The sequence below is a fragment of the Falco punctatus genome (assembly GCF_963210335.1).
Source record: "Falco punctatus genome assembly, chromosome: Z".
Taxonomy (NCBI): Eukaryota; Metazoa; Chordata; class Aves; order Falconiformes; family Falconidae; genus Falco; species Falco punctatus.
This window is the reverse complement of record NC_137586.1, coordinates 85,295,775-85,320,347: the sequence shown is the minus strand read 5'-3', so window position 1 is coordinate 85,320,347 and position 24,573 is coordinate 85,295,775. Positions and strand designations below refer to the sequence as shown.

At 51.5% G+C, this 24,573-nt stretch overlaps 3 protein-coding genes across 8 annotated transcripts in view; 2 read left to right on the top strand and 1 right to left on the bottom strand.

Moving 5' to 3' along the window:
- The first annotated feature begins 1,644 nt into the window (after positions 1-1,644).
- IGFBPL1 (insulin like growth factor binding protein like 1) lies at positions 1,645-8,451 on the top strand. Its single transcript, XM_080371076.1, has 3 exons — positions 1,645-2,067; positions 2,757-2,963; positions 3,270-8,451. Exons 1-3 carry the CDS (start codon positions 1,651-1,653, stop codon positions 3,417-3,419), a joined length of 774 nt encoding a protein of 257 aa, XP_080227202.1. The 5' UTR covers positions 1,645-1,650; the 3' UTR covers positions 3,420-8,451.
- On the bottom strand, positions 8,227-9,284 carry TOMM5 (translocase of outer mitochondrial membrane 5). The gene is made up of 2 exons (XM_080372550.1): positions 9,098-9,284; positions 8,227-8,766 (listed from the first exon to the last, which is right to left on the bottom strand). The coding sequence occupies exons 1-2, from the start codon at positions 9,216-9,218 to the stop codon at positions 8,732-8,734; spliced, it is 156 nt and encodes a 51-aa protein (XP_080228676.1). The 5' UTR covers positions 9,219-9,284; the 3' UTR covers positions 8,227-8,731.
- A 57-nt stretch (positions 9,285-9,341) lies between these two features.
- The window catches only part of FRMPD1 (FERM and PDZ domain containing 1), a 62,810-nt gene continuing 47,578 nt past the window's right edge, over positions 9,342-24,573 (top strand). For 5 of the 6 annotated variants that reach the window (XM_080372467.1, XM_080372468.1, XM_080372480.1 and 2 more), the window contains exon 1: positions 9,594-9,820. The gene's annotated coding sequence lies outside the window, so the exon portion shown is untranslated. Of the gene's footprint in view, positions 9,398-9,593; positions 9,821-24,573 lie in introns of those variants that run through there. The other variant, XM_080372479.1, reaches the window with a different exon arrangement.

The following is a 24,573-nucleotide window of genomic DNA, read 5'->3' as shown; positions in this document are numbered from 1 at the left end:
AGGGTGAGGGTTGTGGGACAAAGTTTTCATACCTAGAAATGTTGAAATGTTTTAGGGTGTGAAAACATGCCCTTGAACATATCTTTGCAAAGAACAGGTTTTTAGGTGGATTTGTTGTATCATTTTTGCATTATTGCTGTTGTTTTACCCCAGTGAGCAGCTAAGCCCCATGCAGCCCCTTTCTCACTCCCCCACAGTGGGATGGGGGGGAGAGAATCAGAAGGGTAAAAGTGAGAAAGCTCATGGGGTGAGATAAAGACAGTTTCAAGGTAAAGCAAGAGCTGCACACAAGCAAAACAACATAAGGAATTAATTTACCGCTTCCCATTGGCAGGGAGGTGTTCAGGCACCTCCAGAAAAGCAGGGCTCCATCTCACGTAACACCATCACTCTGAACATCCCCCCCCTTCCTCCTGCTTCCCCCAGTGTCACCTGCTGAGCGTGATGCCATTGGGCAGGGGATATCCCTCGGGTCAGTTGGGGTCAGCAGCTGTTCCAGCTGTGTCCCCGTGCCCAGGTCCTTGTGCCCCCAGCCTGCTTGCTGGCCTTGATGCTGCTGTGCAAGCCCTGCTCAGGAGCAGCTACAACGTTGGAGAGTTACCAGCACATTTTTCATCACAAAGCCAAAATATAGCACCATCCCACCTTCTACAAAGAAAATTCACTCTCTCCCAGCCAAAACTATAGTTCTGTAGTACAGCAGCATTAACTTGTGTGTTTTTGCCCTTCATAACGGCATGGTGCATATGGCCCCAAGAAAAAAAAAAAAGAAATTTCTCTCCTATAAAACTGGAAGTAGGTCATCTTCTTTGAGGGTCAGCAAGGTAAAAGCAAGCACATGTTGCTGATTCTTGTCCAATTTTTCGTCCCCCAGTATCCCCAAGCCCTTCTCTGCAGGGGTCTTCTCAGTCCCTTCATCCCCCCAGTATTGATACTGAGGGATGCCCTCACCCAGGTGCAGGACCTTGCACCTGGCCTTGTTGAAACTCATGAGGTTCATATAGGCCTGTCAAGATCTGTCTGGGATCTTGACTTCACACCTGGAAGTTGCCACCGGCGCTACTGCCTTACACAACACTCCAAACATGAGCTTCATGCCACGCTGATTCTTTGTTCAGGTTGTGTTTTTCAAATGTCCTCGTCCACCAGCTCAGTGGTCTTATGCAAAGGCGTGTGGCGCTGGGGTTAGAGTAGTGGGGACAGACAGACAGACACATCAGTCAGCATAGAGCAAGCACTTTTGGTCTAACATAAATCCAGACTGCAACCCAAGAGTCCCAGTCCTCATTCTGCCTGGACAACCTTGTCCTTCATACCCAGCCTTCATCCTGCCACAGCAGCTGCAGCAGGTTCTCATTCTGTGACCTTCTTGGTTGTGGGGGTATTCACACCTTTTCTGGCACAGCAGCCTTGCACTGAGCTGGTGTGACAGCGTGGCCGATGCCCTGTGTCCCCTGAGGTTCACAGCTGCCCTTCTGCAGCAAGGCGCATATGCCAAGTCAGTGCCCTGTCCTGCCTGCCTGCGCTGCCGCCGGTGCTGGGAGCTGTGTGGGGTGGGAGAAATGCCATCTGCAAAGCAGAGCAGCCAAGTGTTACAGGAAAAGCGAGCTTCCCTGACAGGGAAGCAGAAGGCCCAAGCAGTTTCTGGGAATGCTGGCCATGCCAGGTGGCCACATCACCTCCAGGAAAGTGTCTTGTTTTCTTCCAGTTCCCACGATCATTTTGTCACCACAGAAAATTCACAACATCACCAGGGCCCAGGTGTACCCGTCCTGTGACATGAAGGCAGTGTCCACGGCTGTTGGCACCTGGAGAAAGGTATGCTGGGGATCTGGTACAGGAGGTCACCTTCATTGTCTAGCAGCAGATGTGGTTCTGCATTCCCATGCTCACATTCTGTGTTGCTGCACCATATTTCAGGTAATTCAATTCATCATCCGCATACACGCTGAAAGCAGAGTAGGGACAATTTCTTCCAACGCTTCAGCAGCCGGTAGTGCCCATGTGGTGGGGAGGTCTAGTCCTCATCTCCCCAAAGGTCATCATGAATCCAAGCATCTTCTCATGGTAATGTAATCTAGTGAACAATGTCAGAGTGCCTCGTCAAGCACTAAAAATTAGAGAATGGTTTTAGCAGTCAATACCACAACTGGGATGTACACCCAGCAGACATCTGCCCACGCATCTAGTAAAACAGAGACTACTTGGTGCTACTGGTTTGCTGGATGGTTTTATCTCCGTGTCTGAAAGTGGCTTGCTCTGTGATGACGTCAGCCTGAGGCATCTCGAAGCCACACTGCACAAAAAAAATTTTGCCTAAAACCTTAGAGACTTCAAAGCAAGCACAATTTTCTCAACCCTTCAGATACACAGAGAACCGAGTCTGTAGGGGTCAATGCTGCAGCACAGGAGGATGCTGAGCAATAGGCATATTGAGCAGTGCTTTGAAGTATCCAAAGGCCCAGTACCTATGACAGAAGGTTTCTGCTCTTTGCTGCTGACACAGGAGCTACACTGAGAGACCAAGTGAGCTCAGGCGTTCTTAGGGGTGAATAGGGCTCAAATTCAGGGCAATGAGGAAGAAGGGGATGAGAGTCTTGGCACAGGCTGTGTGTAGGCAAAAGGAGGTGCATTTCAGCAGCGTATTTCCCTGGAGCTGCAGAGAGCACCTGTCCAGTGAGCATCACCCTGCTTCTCCCTGCTCCTTGCCCTGCATGCAGCTCCTCTGCCTGCTTGTCCAAGCATGTCGGTGACAGCATGTTCAGAGACAATTATCACGAGTAAATGCTTCTAACGGATTTCATGGATGTCCTCTAACATCTTCACACTCTTATGAAACTCTGCAGGTCTCAGAGTCACACAGAGGAGTCACCCTCCTGGAGGAGCTGCCTGGAGACAGAGCAAACACGGCTGTTCAGGCTTGGGGAGGACCTTTGCAGGATGAAGGCACAGGGTGGGTTTTGGTAAGTTCAGCACAGCAGGTACATGGGACAGGCTTGGACAGGCAGCACCCAAGGTCCTGGTGGTAGTGAGAAGTGACAAAGTTCAAACGGTGAAAGCAGTAAGAGAAGGACCAAAGAGGACCTTCCGGGCAGACATGTTACACAGAGCAGATTGCCCTCGTAACTGTCTAGAGGAGCAGTATTTTGTGCCTGTTTTGAACGAACAGCAAACTTCAAATGTGCTTAGTTGTGAGAGTGGTTCCAGGGTGCTGTCCAGAATGTATGTGCCTGTTGATAATAAACTATTTTCTGTGATGGTTTTGCCAGATTGACCAACTAATGAAGGAAGATGAGGGGGTCTACCAGTGTCCCGTTGCCAACACGGCTGGAGAGGCACATGCAGATGGGAGCATCACGGTCCTTGAGCAGAACAGAAACAAGGAGGCATACCTTCTGGCACGGGACAACCCTGCCTAGCAGGTAATGCTAACAATAACAGTGCATGCCATTACCAGGAGCTAGCTGGCTTTGGCACACTCTCCTTCCACTGCACAAATCAGGGTTTGTAGACGAGAAAGCAGCCAGCTGCAGGGAAGGACTCGGTCAGGTGTGTTGCGTGTATTTGGATATTCCTTCTCTAGAGCAACTGACAAGGTCGTCCCGTGCAACAGAGAAGGGTATTTCAATGTACCAGCCTTCCCCTATCCCAACAAGGGCACAAGCAGCTTTGCTGGCATGAAACGTTGCTGGGTGGTTCTTTTAATAAAGCGCAGATGGGAATGCAAGTCATACCCTTGACAAAGTATCAGCTGCTGGCAGGAATGAATCCTTTCCAGAAAGGAGAATGAAGACGAGACAGGTAAATGAGTGCTAATATTTTACATTCAGCCATAGGAACAGACTTCTGTGAGGCTCTGTCACTCCTAGTATTTGTACCATGACATTAGTCCCTGCTGTAATGCATGCCAGTGAGACAGCATAGGTTATGCTGGTCCAGCAAGTAGTACAATGGTGAATTGTCTGCCGTGTGTAAAGCAAGATTTGAAACTGGGAGGTCAGGGTGTGGGAAAGAAGAGGAAGAGAGGAGTGTGTCACTTCAAAGCTATTCTGGAAATGCAGTATCTTATGCCGAAATTGAATCTTTGGTAGAGTCAGAGCAGGGCTTTCAAGAAAAGTTCAGTTTCCTATGAAAGACTTACTTGGTAATGTTGTCTGAAATCTGCCCTCTCCCTTGTTCCAGGAAGAAGGCATTTGTTCACTCAAGAAGAGCCGAACTGCAAAGCACATGCTAGAAAACAGTCAGTGGCTACCTTTGCTTCCTTTGCCATAGGAGTTTGGAAAATTTTGCATTGATACTCTTACTATAGGCTTACTGTCAGTTTTATATATCTTCCTGCTTACTATGCAATTAGTTTTGAAAATACCTAGTTGAAAATGCACATTAATACTGAAAATTCATGGAATATCAGTAGGGGAAAAAATAGAGCAATAAAAGCATTTGAAAAGCAGTAAAATACCGTTTTAAGTGGCATTCTCTCTCTGGCCTGTTTTCTTATGCATCTCACACGAAGTTAGAGTTTCTAACGCTGCGGAAAAGGTCACCATTTGTTAATTCCCACCCATGTTTGCCCCCAGGAGAAAACCTTGCAGCATAACTAGGAAGACTAGGCAGTTTTAAAGCAAGCCATTTTTGAGCAACCTGAACACGTAAGTAAAGCTTTGCTTACAAATTTCATCTGCTTATGCAGTTGTCACTGGATTTGCACCCCAGCTGGAATTTTCCCCTTTGGGTTCAAACATCTGCAGCCCTTCTGGGACATGTTTGTTCCTGTCTGGCTGCAGAGCAGGGCACACTGGCTTCTGGGTGGGAGGACCATGCCCTGCGCACCACCCAAGGACAGAACACAGGTGATGCGCTCAGAGTGAGGTGGTGTGGGGCATGCAACCTGCACCAGGCTGCTGGTGCACCACATGGCAGGGGTCAGAGGAGAAGTCCCTTGTGCTGCTTTCCTCCTGTTATTACAGGAGGGCTGCACCAACACCAACATCCCTCTCGCCCCCATCCTCAGTGCTCTGGCACTTGTGTGTGGGCAGCACGTGGACCTTGCCACCTGTGTCTGAGCCTTTCTCGCTGCTGCTGCTGCAGGCCAGCGGTTGGTTCTTTCAGAGTCCTGACAGACACTTGGCTTGGAGCCTGACTTTTTTTTTTCCCCCTGGAGCACCAGCTACTTGAGGGTGCCATGCTGCGTACACAAGAGCTGAACAGCAAAAGAAGGAGCTGCCGCACCTCCACCTGCCCTATCATCAACCTGGCTGCTGAGTTTGTACCACCAGGTGTGCTCCAAGGGTGTTTTGCTATAGATGGGTGTCACACCCAAACATGGAGTTGTTTCTGGAAGCTAGTAAATCACGGGCAGTCAGCCACCCAGGAAATTTACTGTCCCTGGAGATGCTGGTTATGTTGCACCCAGGACTGGCAAAAGCAATGCAGCACAGCTGTGGCATTTGCTGGGTTATAAAGGTTCGGCTTCTATAGGGCAGAAATCCAAAGCAGAGTTCTCTCGAAGTAAAAAACGCAAAAAGGGTAAGTTAAGAGTTGTCTCCTAGGAAATAATGCCCTCTGGTTCTACCACTGTGGTGCATCTGGCTCAGAGCGTGCTTCCATGCAAAGCTGAAATTAGAAATGAGGAGAAATCTATGGCACACAAAACAAAGAATAAAAAGTGGATGTGGTCTAGAAGCAAAGAAGCTGGTGCTAATAATTATGCAGAGAGCCAGAGGTGGTAAGTAAAATGAGAAAAGCACAAGTCCTTTATGACTGCTTGCCTGCTGCAAAAGAAACAGGACAGTGAGTCTGTTCCAGTAAAGTGCGAATACGAACAACTCCTGAAATCTCTTTTCCACTCTGTAGATTTGCGCTCTTGCACGCTTTTCTCCCACAGAATGGAGGCCTAGCCGATGAAGTCAGTCTCTGCTCGCTTGTGTTGCCTATATAATGTATAGATAAATAACTAAATTGTATAAATAATCTTATACATGTGATATGCCAGGAAATGGCAGAAAGCCAGAGGCACAAAGGTGAAGGGCTGCCACTGTGATCTGTTTCCTGCATCCACATTACAGACTAGGTTACCAAAAAACAAAAAAAAAAAACCACAAAAAAAACAAAAAAGGGAAGAAACACCAGTCCAGGCAGTTCCTTTAGCTAAAGCAGACATACTGGTTAACCAAGAGACCGGGAGTTCAAATACGTGTGCCTGTATATATATATTTATACACATTCCAGCCATATATGAGTGCTTGGCACTATACCTACACCCTTTCCTAATCATGGTAATAGCTTACCCAAAGCAGCAAAAGCAACGCAATGCGACCGCGCATAGGAGCAGCAGCGATGTGGTTAATCCTTACAAGCACTTCAGCAACGAAGCCCTGTGCTGCCTTGGACAGAGATTTGGGGCCCGTGTTTTCAACCTGGGTTTTTTCCACTGTGCTTGTACTCTTCTGCGCTATGTTTTATTCAAGGGTCGTAGATAAGAAAATAACTGCTTGCTGTTGGTATGTTAGGCGCTACATGTGCCACATCATACCAAACAGATTGTCACAGCAGCTGTTACCCCAAATAATTCCATAGACCTAGAGCTCAGGCAGGCTAATCCTGTTATACCATCCACACAGAGAAAGTGGAGCAAGCCACAGATGTTACAATGGGATGAAGCTGTGTCAGGGCAAGTTCAGACTGCATGGTAGGAAAAAGTTCTTCGCTGACAGTCACTGGAAAAGGTTCCTCAAGGAAGTATCCAGGGCACCAAGCCTGTTAGCATTCAAGGAGCATGTGAAAAACACCTTTAGTCGTGGTTTGGTTTTGGGTCGTCCAGTAAGGACCAAGGAGTTAGACTTGGTGGTCCTTACGGTTCACTTCCAACTTAGAGATATTCTTTGAGTCTACGATGAAGTCCAGGCACAATCAGATCCAGAAGAGAATAAAGCTCTAGTAGACACCAGTGCAGTGTAACCCAATGCCATCAAGCCATACCGGGCAGAAGCCCTTTATATTTCTGGAGTGACAGGGATCCCAACAGCCAACTGGATTGGAGGCTGAAATAAGATGACTAGGAAGAAGTGGCAAAAGCACCCCGCTGCGACTGGCCCAGAGGCTCTGTGCATCTGTGGCACAGACTCTCAGGAGAGGGTATTTCAAGGACCCAGAAGGGTACCGGTGGGCTTTGGGTATAGCTGCCTTGGAGACAGAGGAAATTAAGCAGCTGCCTACCTTGCCCAGTCTCTCGAAGACCCTTCTGTTGTGGGATTGCTGAAGGTCAACGAACAACAGGTGCCTGTCCTGCATGTTTCCTGCATTGCAGGGCTGTTTTGACAGATGGAGCCCGACATCATGGACTAAATGAACTCAATGGACTTTATTATAGAGATGGTCCATAGACTAAGGGAATGATACCTGTGTGTTTGTATCAAAAGACAGGTAAGGTGATGGCGGTTACCTGGGATCTACTGGAAAGTGTGGGACTGGGGTGTGATGCAAACAGTATAGAACGAGGGTGGAGACTGTCCTGGTTTTAGCTGGGATAGAAATTTTCTTCCTAGTAGCTGCTGTTCTGTTTAGATTTAGTACAAGGACAACACACTGATGGTTTAGTTGTAGCCAAGTTGTCCTTACCCTAAGTCAAAGACTTCGGTTTCCCATACCGTGCCAGTGAAGAGGTGCACAAGAAGCCGGGAGGGAGCACAGCCAGGACAGCTGACCCCAACTGGCCAAAGGGCTAAACCATACCACTGAACATCATGCTCCGTCTATAAACCGGGCAGAGTTTGCCAGTGGCCGGCTGATCACTGCTTGGGGACTGGCTGGGCAGCGGTCAGTATTGTGCATCACTTGTTTTTCACGCATTTTATTCCTCTCTTTTTGTTATCTGCCTTTTCATTACTTGTCATTATAGTTTCCTTTACTTCAATTATTAAATCTTTCTTACCCCAACCCACGTGGTTTACCTTTTTTCTGATTCTCCTTCCCATCTCACTGGTGCAGGGAGGAGGAAAAGCGAGGGACTGAGCAGCTGCATGGTACTTAGTAGCTGGCTGGGGTTAAACCACCACAAAACCACATTAATGCATCATTGCCATGTCTTTTTCACTCTCCTTTGCTTTTCCTCAATACAAGTTGATTTTAAAGGTGGAGAAGAAGCAAGCCTAAGACAAGAGCCAGGGAAATAACTCCAGATGACCTCTAGCTTGAGTGACGGTTATTAAAAATAAAGCACTACCAAAGTTAAGTAACACAACTGCTCCTCCATTTATTTAAAATAAAACTGCTTGTGAACTGAACTCATTGAAGACTTCCTTTTTCATACAGACAAGTTCGGTAAGGTTGATGGCCATAGCATGTGGCAGTTTAGAGGTAGCTGCACAACAGAGCAACTTGCCAGCGCTTAACACTTCAAACAAAATGGAGATGGGCAGCGTTTTGTTTTGTTTTTTTGTTTGTTTTTTTTTTTTTTTTAAACAGTACAAGAAATGTTCCATCACAAGTCATAGCTTGATGCTACTAGGGAGTATTCTGTGACCAGAATTGCCCTGCAGGGGCAACAGACATCTTCCCCATCCTCCAACCTAAGCTGTCATTCTCAGGTCAGATAGGCTTAAGCGAAACATTTTAGAACCATTTAGTACTGGATGGATGTCTGCCTCTGGCACAATGTTTAATTAAAAAAAAAAAAAAAGGGGAAAGCAGCTCCGGTCCATTTCATGTTTTCATATATTGTGTCTGGAAGTGGTCATATGCTGTCCAGCTTCTTCAGGATGAAAGGAGCTGCAAGCAGAAAAGAAAACTGCATGAACCTCGCCGAAGAAGCAGTTATTCCCCAGTAAGTCTGTAACAAAACAGCATCTAAAATATTCAGAGGCTGGGCGAAGGACTACTCTCTACCTCCCTGGCGGTCCCTTCTCTCTCCGCACGCCTGCTTTAACGAGCGAGGCAGCACGATTCCAGGGGTAACCAGCAGGAACGGCAGCCGGGAACGCTGCCGGGCCGCCGGGCCTCATCGCGGCCCCGGGTAAGCACCCAGCCACCGGGCCGCGCCGCCGCGGGCGATACAGGCCGCCATCGCGTCTGCTGCGGTCTCCGCCGCCCCAGCACTTACTGATCCGCAGCAGCGCAACGTAGATGAGGAAGTTGCGGACCGAGGTGAGGACGTCGCGGCGCATCTTCCGCTTCAGCTCCTCCGGGTCCATCTTGGGCCCCAGCCCCTCGATGCGGAACATGCTGCGCCCGGCGCGGTGCGGGACGCCGGCGGGACGCACGCGGCGCAGGCGCGAGAGGGGCGGGGTGGACGGGGCGGGCGGCGCGTACGCAGTGAGGCGCGGCCAAGGCCCCGCCCTCCGGGGGCCGCGGGAGCTGCTCCCGCGGCGCGGCAGTGGCGGTCGTTGCCTCGGCGGTCCCGGTAACGGGGGCGTTCCGCCGCTGCCGGGGTGGGAGGGCTCAGGCGGCCCGCGGAAGAGGCCCGCTCTGTTGGCGGGGCGGGGCGGTGTCCCGCGGCTGGACGGAGGCCTGCCCCCCAGGGGACGCGGCGGCGGCCTGGCCCGGCGGCTGGGCGGGCCTGCGGCGGGGGCCGCGGTTCGTGGCCGGCCGCTGCCGGGGGTGCTCGTCCTGGCTGTGCTGGCCGGCGGCGGGGTAGGGAGTTCGCGGGCCCTGCGGGCGGAGTTCCTCCGGTCCCGCCTGCAGCAGCGCGGCCTCCCCGTTCCCGCCCGGCCGGGCGGCTGCCTGGTCTACCGGAGCAGGCAGAGCTGGGTCTGCGGTGGGTAGCTGTGCCGCCAGCCTGGAAGCTGCCCGGTCCGTGGGTGTGAGCTCGGGGAGCCTTTTGCAGGTGAGTGCACGGAGCAGTTCTGGTTAAGCGTAGCTGTGCTGGAGGAGTCATGCGGGCCACCGGGAGCTTCCCTCCTGGCGTGGTTTAACCCCGGCCAGCAACCAAGCCCCACGCAGCTGCTTGCTCCCTGTCCCCACGGTGGGATGGGGGAGAGGATCGGAAGAGTAAAAGAGAGAAAAACTCGTAGGCTGAGATAAAGACAGTTTAATAGGGAAAGCGAAAGCCTCGCACACAAGCAAAGCAAAACAAAGAATTCATTCACCACTTCCCATGGGCAGGTGGGTGGTCAGCTGTCCCCAGGACAGCAGTGTTCCATCATGCAATAACGGCTACTTGGGAAGACAAACGCCATAATGCCGAATGTTCCCCCCTGCCTCCTTCTTGCCCCAGTTTATATATACTCTGCATGATGTCCCATGGTATGGAATATCCCTTTGGCTAGTTCTGCTCAGCTGTCCTGGCTGTGTCCCCTCCCAATTTCTTGTGCCCCTCCAGCCTTGTCGCTGGTCGGGCCTGAGAAACGGGAAAGGTCCTTGACTTAGTATAATATTACCTAGCAACGATCAAACACAATGCTGTTAACATTGTTCTCACAGCAAATCCGAAACACGGCACTGCAGCAGCTACTAAGAAGAAACTTAACTCTGTCCCAGGCAAACCCAGGCCACTCCTCAGCCCAGTGCTTGCCCTTAGAAGGCAGAGGGCAGTGAGCAGACTTAGGACAACCCTACAGAGTAAAGCACAGAGAGACTGTCCAATGCCTGTCAAGTCTGTTGCAGATAATAGCGCTTGGAACGTCTGTAAGTGACAACCTCCGTGACTAATGGTGGTCCTGAGAAGCTGCAGTTAATCTAAGCGATGGGTACTAGACACTTGTCTGGGAATGGGGATGCATCATAGGGCTGCTTAGGAGAGACGGACACAGATGAAACAGAGCCCGCTTTTGTGGGTTGCACATCGTGATGGTTCAAAGCATGTCAGCACAGCAGCCTCAAACTCAGCGCCTCTGGCCATGCCATCACATCTGCTGCTGCGAACCCCACTGGCTTCCCCGTTTGTGTGGTACTACCCATGTGAGTTGTGCAGGAGAACACGATCCTGAAGAACAGACTAGTCTCAATGTTCTCGATCGCTGGGAAGAGAGGGTTATAGCTGCACCAAGCAGGAGAAGCAGTTGCCTTGCTGGCCCCTCTGACATATTCCTGGTGCCTTCTAAGTAACCTGTTTACAGTGCGACTTAATAGATACCTGTTTTTCTCTAACTGAAGTGAAGAATTTATCTGGCTGCGAGTCAACCTGCTTCTAGCTCTGCCAGCTTTCCTGACTCACACACAGTCTCCTGAATTATGCACCATTGTCTTTTGTACCGCTGCTGATCTGCAGTAACTGACTTAGCTGTTCTGCTTTGTTTAGAACACAAGAGCCTTCACTCCAGCACAGAACTCCACCGTGCAAGATCTTTTTTTGCCTTTTGTAAATGCAACCCCCATTCCCAAACAAGTCCCGGGAGACCGTCGGAGGCCAGTAATACTTAATAACAGGTACAGAAAGACTGAGAAGACCAGGGCTCTTGGCTTTGGAGAGGCCTCTGGCCAACCCCAAAGCCCCCGCTCCAGGAGTTGGATGTCACAGGAAGGTGGGCTGTGTATGAATTTCAGTTAAGATACTGGATGACTATGAATGCTAACTGGAATTGTGCCCTTTTTTAGGGAGAGGAGCTGGTTCAGGCCTGAGACCAGGCCCACCCAGATAACTGTGTACACAGCCGTCAAGTCTCACTCTTGAGCTCCATCCACACATACAGGCTTCAGCCAGCGATTTCCAGCCTGTGGCAGGCAGCAATGCTTTCAGCAGCTCTCCTCAGATGCTGGGAACACCTTCAGAGATGGGCACGGGCACTACTGGTGCCTGGAGTGGATCAAACAAGCAGGCAGAGGCTTGTGGCTCTCCCCATCACCCCCACAAGACATCTGTGTTCCACAGCCCACCCTGCTCTGCCTGGTTGCTTGATAGGCAGTAGGCAGATAATTCAAAAACCCAGATTTGTCTCAGCTAAGCTGCCTATGACCTGAGGCAAAGCCAATTACAGAGCAGCTGCTTTCATTGTGCCAGTGATTAACAGGGGCTAATTGTATCTCCCATTAGCTGGGGGAGCTTTCCTGCTTTTCTGTGGTACCTCAAGGGCCCACCCTGACTTTGCGAAGGATGGCCAAGGGAAAGTGTTCCTGAATCACCCTATTCTGAGCACATTTGCAGGACATTCAATACCAATTCCCAGCGCAAATGAAGGGTCAAACTCTTCTGGTCAAAAAAAGTTGTAAAACTGCCCTCCTGAGAGCATTACAGCAAGGTCCAGGAGAAAAACACAACAGAGCTGCCCAGATCTGCAGCTGATATAAACTAGCTTTGTTCTGCTGGCTTCCAGGTAATCTCATTGATTTACTTGTGGTTTCATTCTGAATGTTGGATTTCTCTGGTCTTTGCTAGCAGAAACGGATTGGCAGGTCCCCAGCCCATGTTAGCAGAAGAGCAAGGAGTTTCATCCTACATTTCAAGACTGTTGGTCTTCCCAGTCTTGTTTTGTATTTGAAAAGCAGAAGTGATGCTGCTTTCCCAGATGTCGCTCTGGAGAATATAAAGGAACTTGGGCAATTCTGGGCATAGCTGAATCAAACATGACACAGTATTGGAGAGACTGGAGCAAGGAAAAGACAAAAAAATGCTGTTAAGGAGCAACGTGAATGAGAACTCTGCCAGGGCATTGACTGGAGAGTTGTTTCACTGGGGCTACCCTATACTCCTTGTCCTTTTGTAAAATAGGGGGATGAGAAACATTTCCTTTGGGAGAAACCCACATTGGATAGGGAGGAGACTTCAGATGTGGAGTGACTGGCAAGGAACAGAATACATTGGCTTTGGGTTTTGACAGCAGCATGAACAACTTCCCGAGCTGCCCTTGAAATGTTTGTGTCAACTTTCCAGAATTCCCTCAAACCTCCAAACTGCACGATTTTGACAGCTCGTATTATGTTCTTAGTTTTACTCAGCTCTGTAATTGCATGAAAATTTTAGCTTTCATTTACTGGGGCTACAGGCAGACATGACATGCGGAATTGAACTCTACAACTCGAGGAGAGTTATAAAGCGGGGATATTTATTGCAGTGCTGGGTGCAAGGGGGGTTGCTCCTCCTCACTTGCACACTGTTTCAACAAGCTGGCTGATATTTATTGTACAAAGTTACGCATATACATAAGGTTTCCAAAAATTCATTATCATAATCTCCTCCCTCTGGCACCTCTTCAAGATGTACTTTTCACCTTCTTGGGCAGTTGCCTAAAGTTCCTGCTTACCTTTGCATACATTAGCAGCCTGTTGTTTAGTTTCTGTTACCTACTAGAGTTCTTCACGTGTCTTCCATCATCTAACCTTTTGTTCAAGTGTAACGCATCTGCTGGCTAACGATGAGCCCTTCCTTACTGCCCACTCTAAACATGTCAAGCTAATATGTGCCCACGGGGCTGGTTTTAAATCTATATCAGACGACTAGACACTGACCGAACGCTGGCTAGAGGCTAAGGTCTTTGAACAGAACATGGGCAACTGCATGACATGGCTGCGTATCGCAGGTGACAGTATGGAAAGCTGACAAAAGCTGCAGATGATGCCACAAGGGACAGCTGGATCTCCCAAGTGATTAAGGAGTAGTGATGCGAGAGGAAAGGCCAAACTTCACAGGTAACTGGGGACAAGCAGTGGGGTCTTTCTGGGGCAAGGCCAGCACACTAGTGAGAACTCAGACTTCTTGCCCCAGGGGTCCTCCCCATCCCATGAAGTGCTGGCACTGGCTCTGGGGTAAGACTGGGCTAGCGCAGAAGGCAGGCAGTAAATAGTGCTCTGAAATTAAACCTGTCCCGCCTGCCCTTTTTGAGACTTCAGACAGGTTGGGGCTGGGGCAGATGGGAGAACTCGCCAAGATGGCTTGATCCTCCTTGATGGAGATGTTTTGTGAAGTGGCCTTCTATACACTGTTCTGCTGTGTCTCTCCAGGGCTGCTCCTGCATGGTGGAAACAGCTTATCAGCCAGCTGAAAGGACAGCATTAGCCTGCCCTGGTTCCTTCGGCATCTACCAGTAAGATTCAGAGAAGTGCCAGAAACCTCCACCTCTAGAGCTGTACCAGGACGTTTATTGCTGTTGCATATGTATCAAAGGCGGTTTAGAGGCCCAGGGGAAGCCTTGCAGAAGCACTAAAGGGAGGCAAAGTAGATAGTGCTGGAGCCTTGGTGCTACCTACCAAGTTGACCATTTCACCCCATCAAAAGAATCCATATTGATACATACACTAATGACAGCATTTGCCTTTGTTCAAACAAAAACACTTTCTCTTTTTCTGGCCAATACATTTCAGCCTGCCATTCCATAGTGTCTCTCTACAGACTCCGCACAGCAATCAGACTGTACAAAGGTACATTTTGGGGGCTTCATCAAACCAGGCCGAAAAGCAAATTAATGTGACTGCCAATTGAAGCTGAAGGGACAGTTCCCACCCACCCCACTGATGCCATCCAGCTTCTCAGGCCTGGTGTAGAGGGTAATGCCATCTCTCCTAGTGCGTGAGCACACTAATAGTGTGCGTGGCCCTTGCTGCTGGCGTCTAATGCTCAGTGTGTTGGCTTCCCAGTGCCTTGCAGCTGGAGCATCCATACTTACTGCTTTCAATTCTGCTGGTCTAAAGACCGGATAGTGTGACTAAAGACCATATGTACGCTGAGTCCAGGACCGATGCATCTACTGCAGGCAGTGCTGCACAGGCACACGAGAAGATACCGGTATCTAACCCAGCCTTAACCAGGGCAAAGGGCGAGTTAGACCAGCTTAGGCTGGTTGATGTAATGCAAGGCAGGTCTCCTTCAAACGAGAATGCTCTGGCAGAAGCTCCCAAACAGGACTGCCCATGCAGCATTGCCTGTGAGACTTGGTCTGCCATTTCTGTCCACAGGCTGTTTTCTTTTGGGACAGTCACTAGTGAACAGCTTTCATCTTTATTTCCTGTTTTCCAGCCTGGATCTGCAGCCTCTGGTGTTGATATAGTGAAAAAAACGTAAAACTCTGCAGCAGGCAGAAGCTGCACAGATAACAGAAACATCAGCATCCGAGAAAGGGCGAAGGGCAGGAGCTCAGCGCTCGGCGAAGGGACAGTTAGTACCGATGGAGATGAGCTCCACAAGAATGTCAATAAGGAGCCTTCTGACTAGGGCATGCTAACTGCTAAAAGAAAACAAACCAGGGGAAAATAATTGTGGTAGTAATAGATCAGCAACGGCCTACTCAAACGGCCCCCACCCCAAAGAGGGTGGATCCCCCGGCGGGGGATCGTGGTGATACAGATTAAAACCAGCCCCGTGGGCACGTATTAGCTTGAGTGTTCAGAGTGGACAATAAGGAAGGACCAAGCATTAATGTCTGCATAATTAATGTATGCAAAGATAAACAGGAACTTCAGGGAACTGCCCAAGGAGTTGGAAAATACATCTTGAAGAGGCGCCAGAGGGGGATTCCGAATGTTCGGAAACCTTTCTGTATATGCCTGACTTTGTATAATAAATATCGGGCTGCTTGTTGAAACGGTGTGCAAGTGAGGAGGAGCGACCCCCCTTGCACTCAGCGCCGCAATAAACATACCTGCTTTATAACTCGAGCGGTAGAGTTCGATTCCGCACATCAGTGGGAAGGTCAGAAGAGATGACAGGGGCTGTTATATAGCGTTCTGCAAGTTTCCAGTAAGTTTGTCTAGTCAGATGGTGCACCGATAAATGCAGCTATCATAGGTGGTGTCTGAGGCAGCTGCGCTGCAAGATCAGTGCCCATTGCTCACTCAGTAGGGCTACAGTAACAGACACCCAGAGGTGGCATGGTCTTGTGTCCATTCATCCTCTCTCCTCAGTTCTGAGCCATGTAATATTGTCCGTGTCTCCCCGCAGAGAGAAAAAGTCTACCGCGGTTAGAGCTCTGCCTCTTGACTTTATCAAATCTGAAGTCTTTTCCTTTCAACTAATTCCAGCCGGAAGCTCTGGCATGTATTGCAGCTAACGGCAGCTACTTCGGGCCAGGAAAGCCAGCAGTGTCAGTCACACCTTTCCAGCAGGACTCTTGGCAACTGTACAAGGGGGAAGACTCTCTGGCACAGATAACTTCGTTGAATGAGATTCCAAAACGGAATCTACATCTAGTCCTGCTAACACCGTGCTGTAGCAGAGCTGTCAACTGGATGGCTAATCCAAAGGGAAAGCCAAATTACAAGGAGCTTAAGCAGGGGAAAAATTTTAAAACCACATCGCACTGACCTCTTCTAGGAACAACGTAGGAGGCTGCACAGGTTCTTGTGCAGGGGTACATTTGGTATAGTACTGCTGGGGAGAGTGACACCCTTAGATGGCAATAGGACTGGGGGAGAGATGTTATTTCTCTGCAGAGCAAGCAGCAAATAATGAGGCAGTGTTCGGGCCTGCAGGGTATCCTGGGGGTTGTGTAAACTGGGTGATTAAAAGGAGCAAAACGATACCAGAGCAGACAGTCCAGCAATGTAAATCCACACAGAGCTGCTAAAACACAGCGTAACAGTTCCAGGAGAGGAAGCCTCATGCCCTCCTCTCACCTGAGCATTGCAGCGGGCACAGTGAAAAGGCACAATGGGGCCCAGAGAGACACAGGGCAAAGAGATGGCGCCAACCACATGAACAGCTGAGTCCTTAGGGCACCTTGAGCTGGAAGCCTCCCACTTCACAGCAGTGTTGTGCTTCTACCCAGCTCCCCAATCCCCTTTGCTCCCTTTTGCTGTGGCTCATATCTCCCCAGCAGCCTCACCAGCTACGTCCTGCTTAGTGGGGACCTGGGGCAGGGGAACAGTTCTTGATGCGTAGCAGGAGGAGAAGGAGTAGCAAGACTGGTCTGGCCTCTCCCCTCAGACCCTTGCATGCTCACCACATGTCTGGACACCCGGGGTTTGGCACCTCAGGGGGCCAGATGGTGACACAGGTTGATTTTCTGTAGCAGTATTTCCTTTACCATCAGAGGTCACCATCACACCACGCATCTCCGTGTGATGATGTGGCTTTACTCCACGCCTTTCCTCGCTGCCTGCATTGGCAGACAGGTTAGTGCTCAGGCAGCAAAGCTTAATTTGCAGTTCCTAGAGGAAGCACGCATCCAACAAGGGGTTCTGCTTTTCCATTCGCCACCTCCACCTGCCACCTCACCGAGATGTCATACTCAGGCCATCTCTGTCTGTCCTGAGGCTGTACCTGTAGTGGTTGCTGCACAGAGCTGGAAGGAGACCAGCACAGCAACCTCAAGCTGCAGCATGGAGGGGGCTAGTGCTGATGCTCCAGCCTCCCCTGTCTGCTTCTGCCAGACTGTTGGAACTGGCTCACTAGTGAAAAAGTCATCTTTGCTCCCTGTAGGGAAGGCTGGATCCAGCAGCCCAAGAGAGGTGAGGCTGCTGCACCCAGGCTCAGCCAGCAGTGAGGCTGAGCAGCTATTAACAGAAAGCATGTGCATACACGTGCACACCCTTACAGTGCTGCAGTGGATTGACCCTGAGTGGACATCAGGTGCCCCCCAAAGCTGCTCTATCACTTCCCCTCCTCAGCTGGACAGGGGAGAGAAAATATAACAAAAGGTTCATGAGGCATATTAAAGACAGGGAGAAATCGCTCACCAATTATCATCATGGGCAAAACAGACTCAGCTTGGGGAAGTTAGCTTAATTTATTACTATTCAAATTAGAATAGGATAATAAGAAATAAAAACACATCCCAAAAACACCTTCCCCCTACCCCCTTCCCTTCTTCCTGAGCTCAGCTTCACTCCCAATTTCTCTCCCTCCTTCCCACCAGCAGCGCAGGGGGATGGGGAACAGGGGCTGTGGTCAGTTCATCACACACTGCCTCCGCCACTCCTTCCTCCACAGGGGAAGGGCTCCTCACACCCTGCCCCTGCTCCAGCATGATGTCCCTCCAGTGGGAGACAGTCAGTCATGAATTGCTCCAGCTTGAGTCCTTTCCCACAAAACTGCTCCAGCGTGGGTCCTTTCCATGGGGTGCAGCCCCTCAGGCACAGCCTGCTCCAGTGTGGGTCCCCACGGTTTCACAAGTCCTGCCAGCAAACCTGCTCCAGCCCGGGTTCCTCTCTCCACGGGACCACAGGTCCTGCCAGGAGCCGACTCCAGCATGGGCTGCCCATGGGTCACAGCCTCCTTCGAGCATCCCTCTGCTCTGGTGGGGGGCCCTCTCCGGCTGCAGGTGGGGATCTGCTCCACTGTGGGCCTCCACGGCCTGAGGGTGGACAGCCTACCTCACACCGTGGGCTTCACCACAGGCTGCTGGAAAATCTCTGCTCCAGTGCCTGGAGCACCTCATGGCCTCCTGCGCAGACCTGAGTGTCTGCAGAGTTGTTCTTCTCACTTCTCTCTCCAGCTGCTATTGCTGTTGCACAGTTTTCCCCGCCTTCTTAAACATTAACATATCCCATAAGGAGGTACCTATGTACGATGTTACGTTATGAGCCATGTTACGATGGCTCAGCCTTGGCCAGTGGTGGATCCATCTCGGAGCCAGCTGGCACTGGCTCCATTTGACACAAGGGAAGCTTCTAGCAGCTTCTCACAGAAGCCACCCCTGTAGCCCCCCTGCTCCCAAAACTGTGCCGTGAAGTTTCGCAGGTACGTGGCTGTGGATATATGTGTCACATATACATGGCTGGCCACACGCATCGGTGCAGACAGGAGCCCTGAGCACTCACGCAAGTGCAGAGAGCACAAGCAGCCTCGATGTGCTCCCCTTTGTGGCCTGAGACCACCATGAAAACACATGCACACTGTACAGAGTCCCTCATTCAAGAAGGATGCTAGAAGTGGAGTTGAATTAAGGTGGCAGCAAGACAGGCTATGCTGACCCAGCGTAGGGCATGACCAGACAAGCATCCCGATCAGAAATCAGTCTCTGTGTTGCTGACCCTTTTTATCACCTTACCCCTCTGTTTTCACATGTTCATCCTGCCTGAACTGCGTCAATTCCCAATTTGGTTCCTCCCCTGGGCATCCCGTTAATAAGCTTTGTGCAATCCTGGGATGCTCTTCCCCTGCCCGCTGTAGCGTGTCCCATACCCCTGGCAGAGACCCCTGGGTCCGTGAGGGGCTGGGGAGAGGGCAGGTGTCCCCCAGCCTGTGGGGCTGAGTTCCCCTGGGACTGGGAGATGGTGAGCAGGGGCTCACCCCTCTGTGTTGGGGTGTGCATTCAACAGTTCTGGGTGCCACCACCCTGGGCCTTGTCCCCAGGCATTGCTCCCACACTGGGCTCCCAGGCCTGGGGACGCTCTGGTGCCTGCCTACAGAAATTCAGGGGAGGCTCAGCAGCCACTGGGCGTGCTGGGGTGCTCCCAGGAGTTTCCACGGACTGTGGGGGGACCAGCCTCTCCCCAGCAGGCTCTGGGAGGTCCCTCGCAGGCTGCTCTCCTCCAGTGACTTTCCTCCAGAGGTGAAGTGTGCGAGGGATCACACTCACAACCCGGACGATGAAGCAGGGTTGCCTCCTTGGTGCTGACACAGCCAAGAAGGTGGTGGGGAATGTTCAGCACCAGCCTTAGGGCCAGAGAGCAATTTGGCTTCTCAAGGTTCCTGTGGGACGTGGGTGTCACCAGGTGCTCCAGCGACCACTCTATGGGCCAGCGCAGCTCTGTCCCTCCCCTTCTCCAGCGGTGCTCCTCAAAGAGCCCAAGTGGAAGGGCTTCACCATGGCCCCTGGTGCCAGCCCTTGTCATGCCTGTCTTCCTTCACCCCACGTAACCTGTGCATGGTGACCGGTGGTGCCAGCCTGGGCCATATCGGGATGATCACTGGCCAGTGATTTGACGTGGCTTATGTGAAGGATACCAAGGGCAAGAGCTTTGCCGCCAGGCTCTCCAGCATCTTCGTCATTGGCAAAGTCAGCTTGCACAGCCCCAATGTGGGTGGCTTCTCTCCCATTGCTGGGGGCTGCTGGCTGACACCAAGAGGCATGCGTGTCTTCCGTGGGCAGCTGCCTTTCCACACGGTGAAGCTCCAGCCCTGGCATCAGCTGTGACTCTGCTCCCAGTGGTTCTGCCTGCTCTGGGATGACCGCTCTGGGAAGGGGAAGCATCCATGAGAAGCATCCAGCTGCCTCTGCTGTCTCGCTGTCTGCCATGGGCTCTCCTGTCCAGCTTGGAAGCGGGTGGCGTTTCGATCTTGGCTGAAGTGCGTTCTTGATGGATGTGACTGAAAGAGACAGATGTAGGCCTGTACGCCTTCGGCGAGTTCCTAAGGGGCTTCTGCTGATCCAATGCCACAGCTCTGTGTCTGTGGCCCAGCACAGGCAGGGTCTGGCTTCTGCTGCTTTTCCCCCCTCCGGGTTTCCTGGTGGGGAGGTGGCTTCTTCCCCTTTGCTGAAGGGCAACGAGCCGTGGATCTCCTTGCCTTGTGGAAAGGGCATCCACTTGACCAGTGCTGAAAAAGAGAGACCAGAGACTGGCGGCCGAGCGGAGCAGTGTGTGAACTCCACCTCGGGCCCACGGTGGTCCTTTCAAGTGTATTCATGAAACCATTTACTGAATGGCTGAAGGTGGGGCAGGGGCAGGCAGCGTGCCCACACAGCAAGGGCTGTGCTAGCCAGGGCATGGGTGGCACCGTGGGAAGAGGTTCCACCGTGCCGTGGGCCCAGGGAACGCCATGCCCGGGTACCGGCTGCGGGCTGGGGCTGCCGGATCCAGGCAGACACGGGCCCGGTAAGCTCTCGACTCATTCTGCATCCTCCCCTAGGCAGAGCTCGATACATTCCTATTGCTCCTCACACCAAGAGCAAATCCACCACCTCTCCTTGCTGGCCCTGTCTCTCCTAAGATGTACGCAGCCAGCCATGACAGCATTCAGGTCGTGCAAGCTATCCCCTCACGTGTCTGTAATTACCATGAGATCACGGCCCTGCGACCTCACACAGGTCTCTAATTCTTCCTGCTTTTTCTCCGTGCTGTGTGTGCTGGGGTACCAGTATTTTGGAGAGGTAGGTTGGAGAGGTGCAAGTGGATCCACCACAGCCACACGTGCTCCTTGGGGTGGCTGGCTGCCTGGCGCTCAGCTTGGCGGGCAGCTAAGGAGCATACATCACTGTTCTGGCTGGCCTGGCTTATTCCCCAGTTTGATGTGATGGCGTGAGCATTGCCAATTTCGACCCATGCCCCCGAGTCCTGCAATTTAAAGCCCGCCTCACCAAGCTGGCCAGCCTGCTGCCAAAGAGTCCCTTGTCTCTTCTAGACAGGTGGATCCCATCCCTCCTTAGCAGGCTATAGCCAAAGAAGGTCCCATTGTCATGAAGGGGCTCAGGGAGGCTGTGGGACCACCAAGTCTGCATTTTCTCAGACTCTGATGGGACACACCCCTGAGTCTGGTCAGAGAGTTTTGTTCAACTCCAAAATACAAAATGGGCAGCATAGATACCTCTTGGCTCTTCCTCCTGACTCAAGATGCCCGTGTGCACAGCCCAGCCCTGCTACTTCTGCTGCAGCAGCCCCTGGTGCATCCTTTCCACTCAGGATCCTCTGCCTTTGCAGCCATGGAGCCCAACATAGGAAGCAGCGGGGCTCACAGGGGCAAGGAGGGAAGCCAAGGCTATACATACGATCAGCTTTTCACTCCATTCCTCCACTGCTTGCATTTGCAAGAGGAGCAGGAGAGAATGAGAATCTCTTGCTTGGAATCTTGTGTCCTGCAGCACGGCGCCGCACCGGTACCTGAACATACTCCAGGCTGACAGAAAATTGCTGCTGGTTCAGGGATACAAACCCTGTTTCAGTCTCTGTAAGGAAAGCCTTGCCTGGGTATGATTTGGGAATGAGAGGCACAAGGCATGAAAGTGCTCCTGGCAAGTCATAGACATGGCTGTAAAAGAAGAGATGAAGGGCAGCAGGAATGCCCTGGTGCTGGGACTAGAAGGGAAGCCTTGATCATGCACCGCTGGGGAGGGACTTGCCCATGGATGGCATGCAGCACTGCTCTCGCTGCCATTGATGAGAGCACCAGAGCACTGGAGGAGGGTCTGAAAAACAGAGGGGCAGCTGGCTCATGTAGGTGCTCCTACACCCCCCTGCAATGGGGAGGTTCTTTATGAGACCGTGGTGATGCAGTGCGGTGCAAACGTTAGGTACAACAGACCAAGTTTAGGATAGAACTGAAATGTTCAAAGTCCTTGGCTTGAATCACAGAGAGGCGAGTAGGAAGGCAGCTTGAGGGGGTCCAGCCAGACTGCTGGGACACCCTGAGGACAGAGGTTGACTCAAACCACAGGTCCCACGGAGCGAGGCCAGCAGAGGCCCCAGCTGGTCCAGAGCTGGAGTGCCAGAGGCACGGGCAACCGGCCGAGGGTGCCAGCTCTGCTCAGTGTGGAGAAGAGGGAGCACAGGGGCTCTCCAGCTCTGCCTGCTGGCATGGGCCTTGCCTCCACCCGTCTTTCTGCCAGGATGGACCAGGCATAGACAGGCACTGAGGGGAAATGGTCAGCTTTTATTGGCCTCAGAAAGTGTCCAGGGCTGAGCAGAGGCTGGCAGCACAATGACCTCTCAGGGCAGCTGAATGTCTGGGGTGCCATCCCTGCACCCATCCCTCATGTGCCTCCCTGTGCCGCACCCTCTGGATGCTGCGCAGGCTCAGGGCCAGCCCGCATCTTCAGGGACCCCTTCACAGAGGGTGTGTGTGACATCCCAGTGTGTGTGACACCCCAGTGACCTTCGGGTGTCACTGGGGATCTGCTACGGCTTGGGGCTCATCTTTTGTGCATCACCGAAGTCAGCATTCCCAAGCTGTGATTTTCTTCTGAGAGACACAATACTGAAAGCAGTGTTATTTGACCAGTCATATTGGAATCTGCCTTACTGAGGTCACGTGAGGCCAGATAGTTTGAAATCCCCCATCGGTTCTCAATTCAGGCATCCCAGGGATGTCCCCACCACTCCAGGTCTGTTTTATCTCCATTAAGCCAGTCCTATCAGTCTGCTGTGGTCTGGGAGTACAGCACGAAGGGCTCAGGGTACCCTGGCACTCCTGGCATCCCAAGGGAAGATTTCTCTTCCTGCTCTTTCCCCTTAATTTTGGGAGGAGACGAACAGGTGCCCCTGCTGCTCATGATGCTGCCCAAGCTGCAGCGAGAACCTCTGTGCTGCTTTGTACATGCAGGGGGTGAAACCAGCCCTAAAAGCTTCACTTGGAAGTGAAAAAAAAAAATGCTAAAAATCAATGCCAGAGCCTCAAGGCAAATACTCTAAGTAGAATCAGAGCCTATAGCATGCTACCCGTCAGTCTGGGAGGGTTTGAATGCGTTTGTACCTTCAGGGTAAATGTTTTCTGGTTGCTTATATCATTAACAGAAGTGTTTCTCTTGTCACACTGTTTCCTTTTTGCCTTCTACCACAGATGAAAAACCATGGGTTCCTTTTTGAGCTTCTTGTCTTGAAACACATTGACAAAGAGGTGAGAAGGAAGATGGATGTTTCAAGGGCAAATTGGGGACTGTATAGTTTGGCTCTGGTATATTTGAGCTATTCTGCTTCGTGGGTTAATCTGTCTATTCCTTGCTAAGGGATCTGAAAGGGTTTCCTTAACAACAGATCGGTGAGGGGTGCCTGCACAGCAGGCTTTGGAGCTTCTCAGTGCTGGCTCTTGGCCTGATTTGCCGTCCACGCTTAAGCAGCCAGCTATTAGTCAGAGCATCAGGGTGAGCTGTAAACAGGCAAGGCATGCCCTTCTTATGGGCACAGAGGCAGGAGAGATCTACAGGAGAGATTCAGAGAGATGCCCTGGTTCAAACTACAGACTGGCCTGCCAAACAGGTCTTCCCACTGGGGAGAAAGAGCACACAGAAGGGCTTGGACCCACACATGCCCTTCTCACAGGTACCACTTCTCTGGAAGGACTCCAGCGCAACCAGCTCTGCCACACGTCTTTCACACCTCTTTTGTCTTCTGAGCTGCTTTGTCTTCCTCTGGTCACAAATGCGATGTTGTTGTATTTTAAGAAGGTACCCTGGGCTGCATAAGAAGCGGCATGGACACCAGGCTGGGAGACGTGATTCTGCCCCTCTGCTCTGCTCTGCTCTGCTCTGGTGGGATCCCATGTGCTGTACTGTATCCAGCTCTGGGGCCCCCAGTGCAAGAAAGGCCTGGAGCTGTTGGAGCAGGTCCAGAGGAGGGCTACAAAACTGATCAGAGGGCTGGAGCACCTCTCCTATGAGGAAAGGCTGAGGGAGGTGGGGTTCCTCAGCCTGGAGAACAGAAAGCTCCAGGGAGACCTTACTGTGGCCTTTCAGAACTTAAAGGGGGTTTATAAGAAAGATGGGGACAGACTTTTTAGCAGGGTCTGTAGCGATAGTACAAGGGGTAGTGGTTTTCAGCTAAAAGAGGGTCAACCCAGACTTGATATAAGGAAGACATTTGTGACAACAGAGGTGGTGAAACACTGGCACAGGTTTCCCAGGGAGGCAGTAGGTGCCCCGTCCCTGGAAACACTCAAGGCCAGGCTGGATGGGGCTCTGAGCAACTTGATCTAGTTGAGGGTGTCCCTGCTCATTGCAGGGGGGGTGGGCTAGATGGTCTTTAAAGGTCCCTTCCAACGCAAACCGATCTGTGATTTTATGATTCTGAGGTAGTTTGTGTCACTCACATAATGCTCAATGACCTTTGATGGGTCAAACA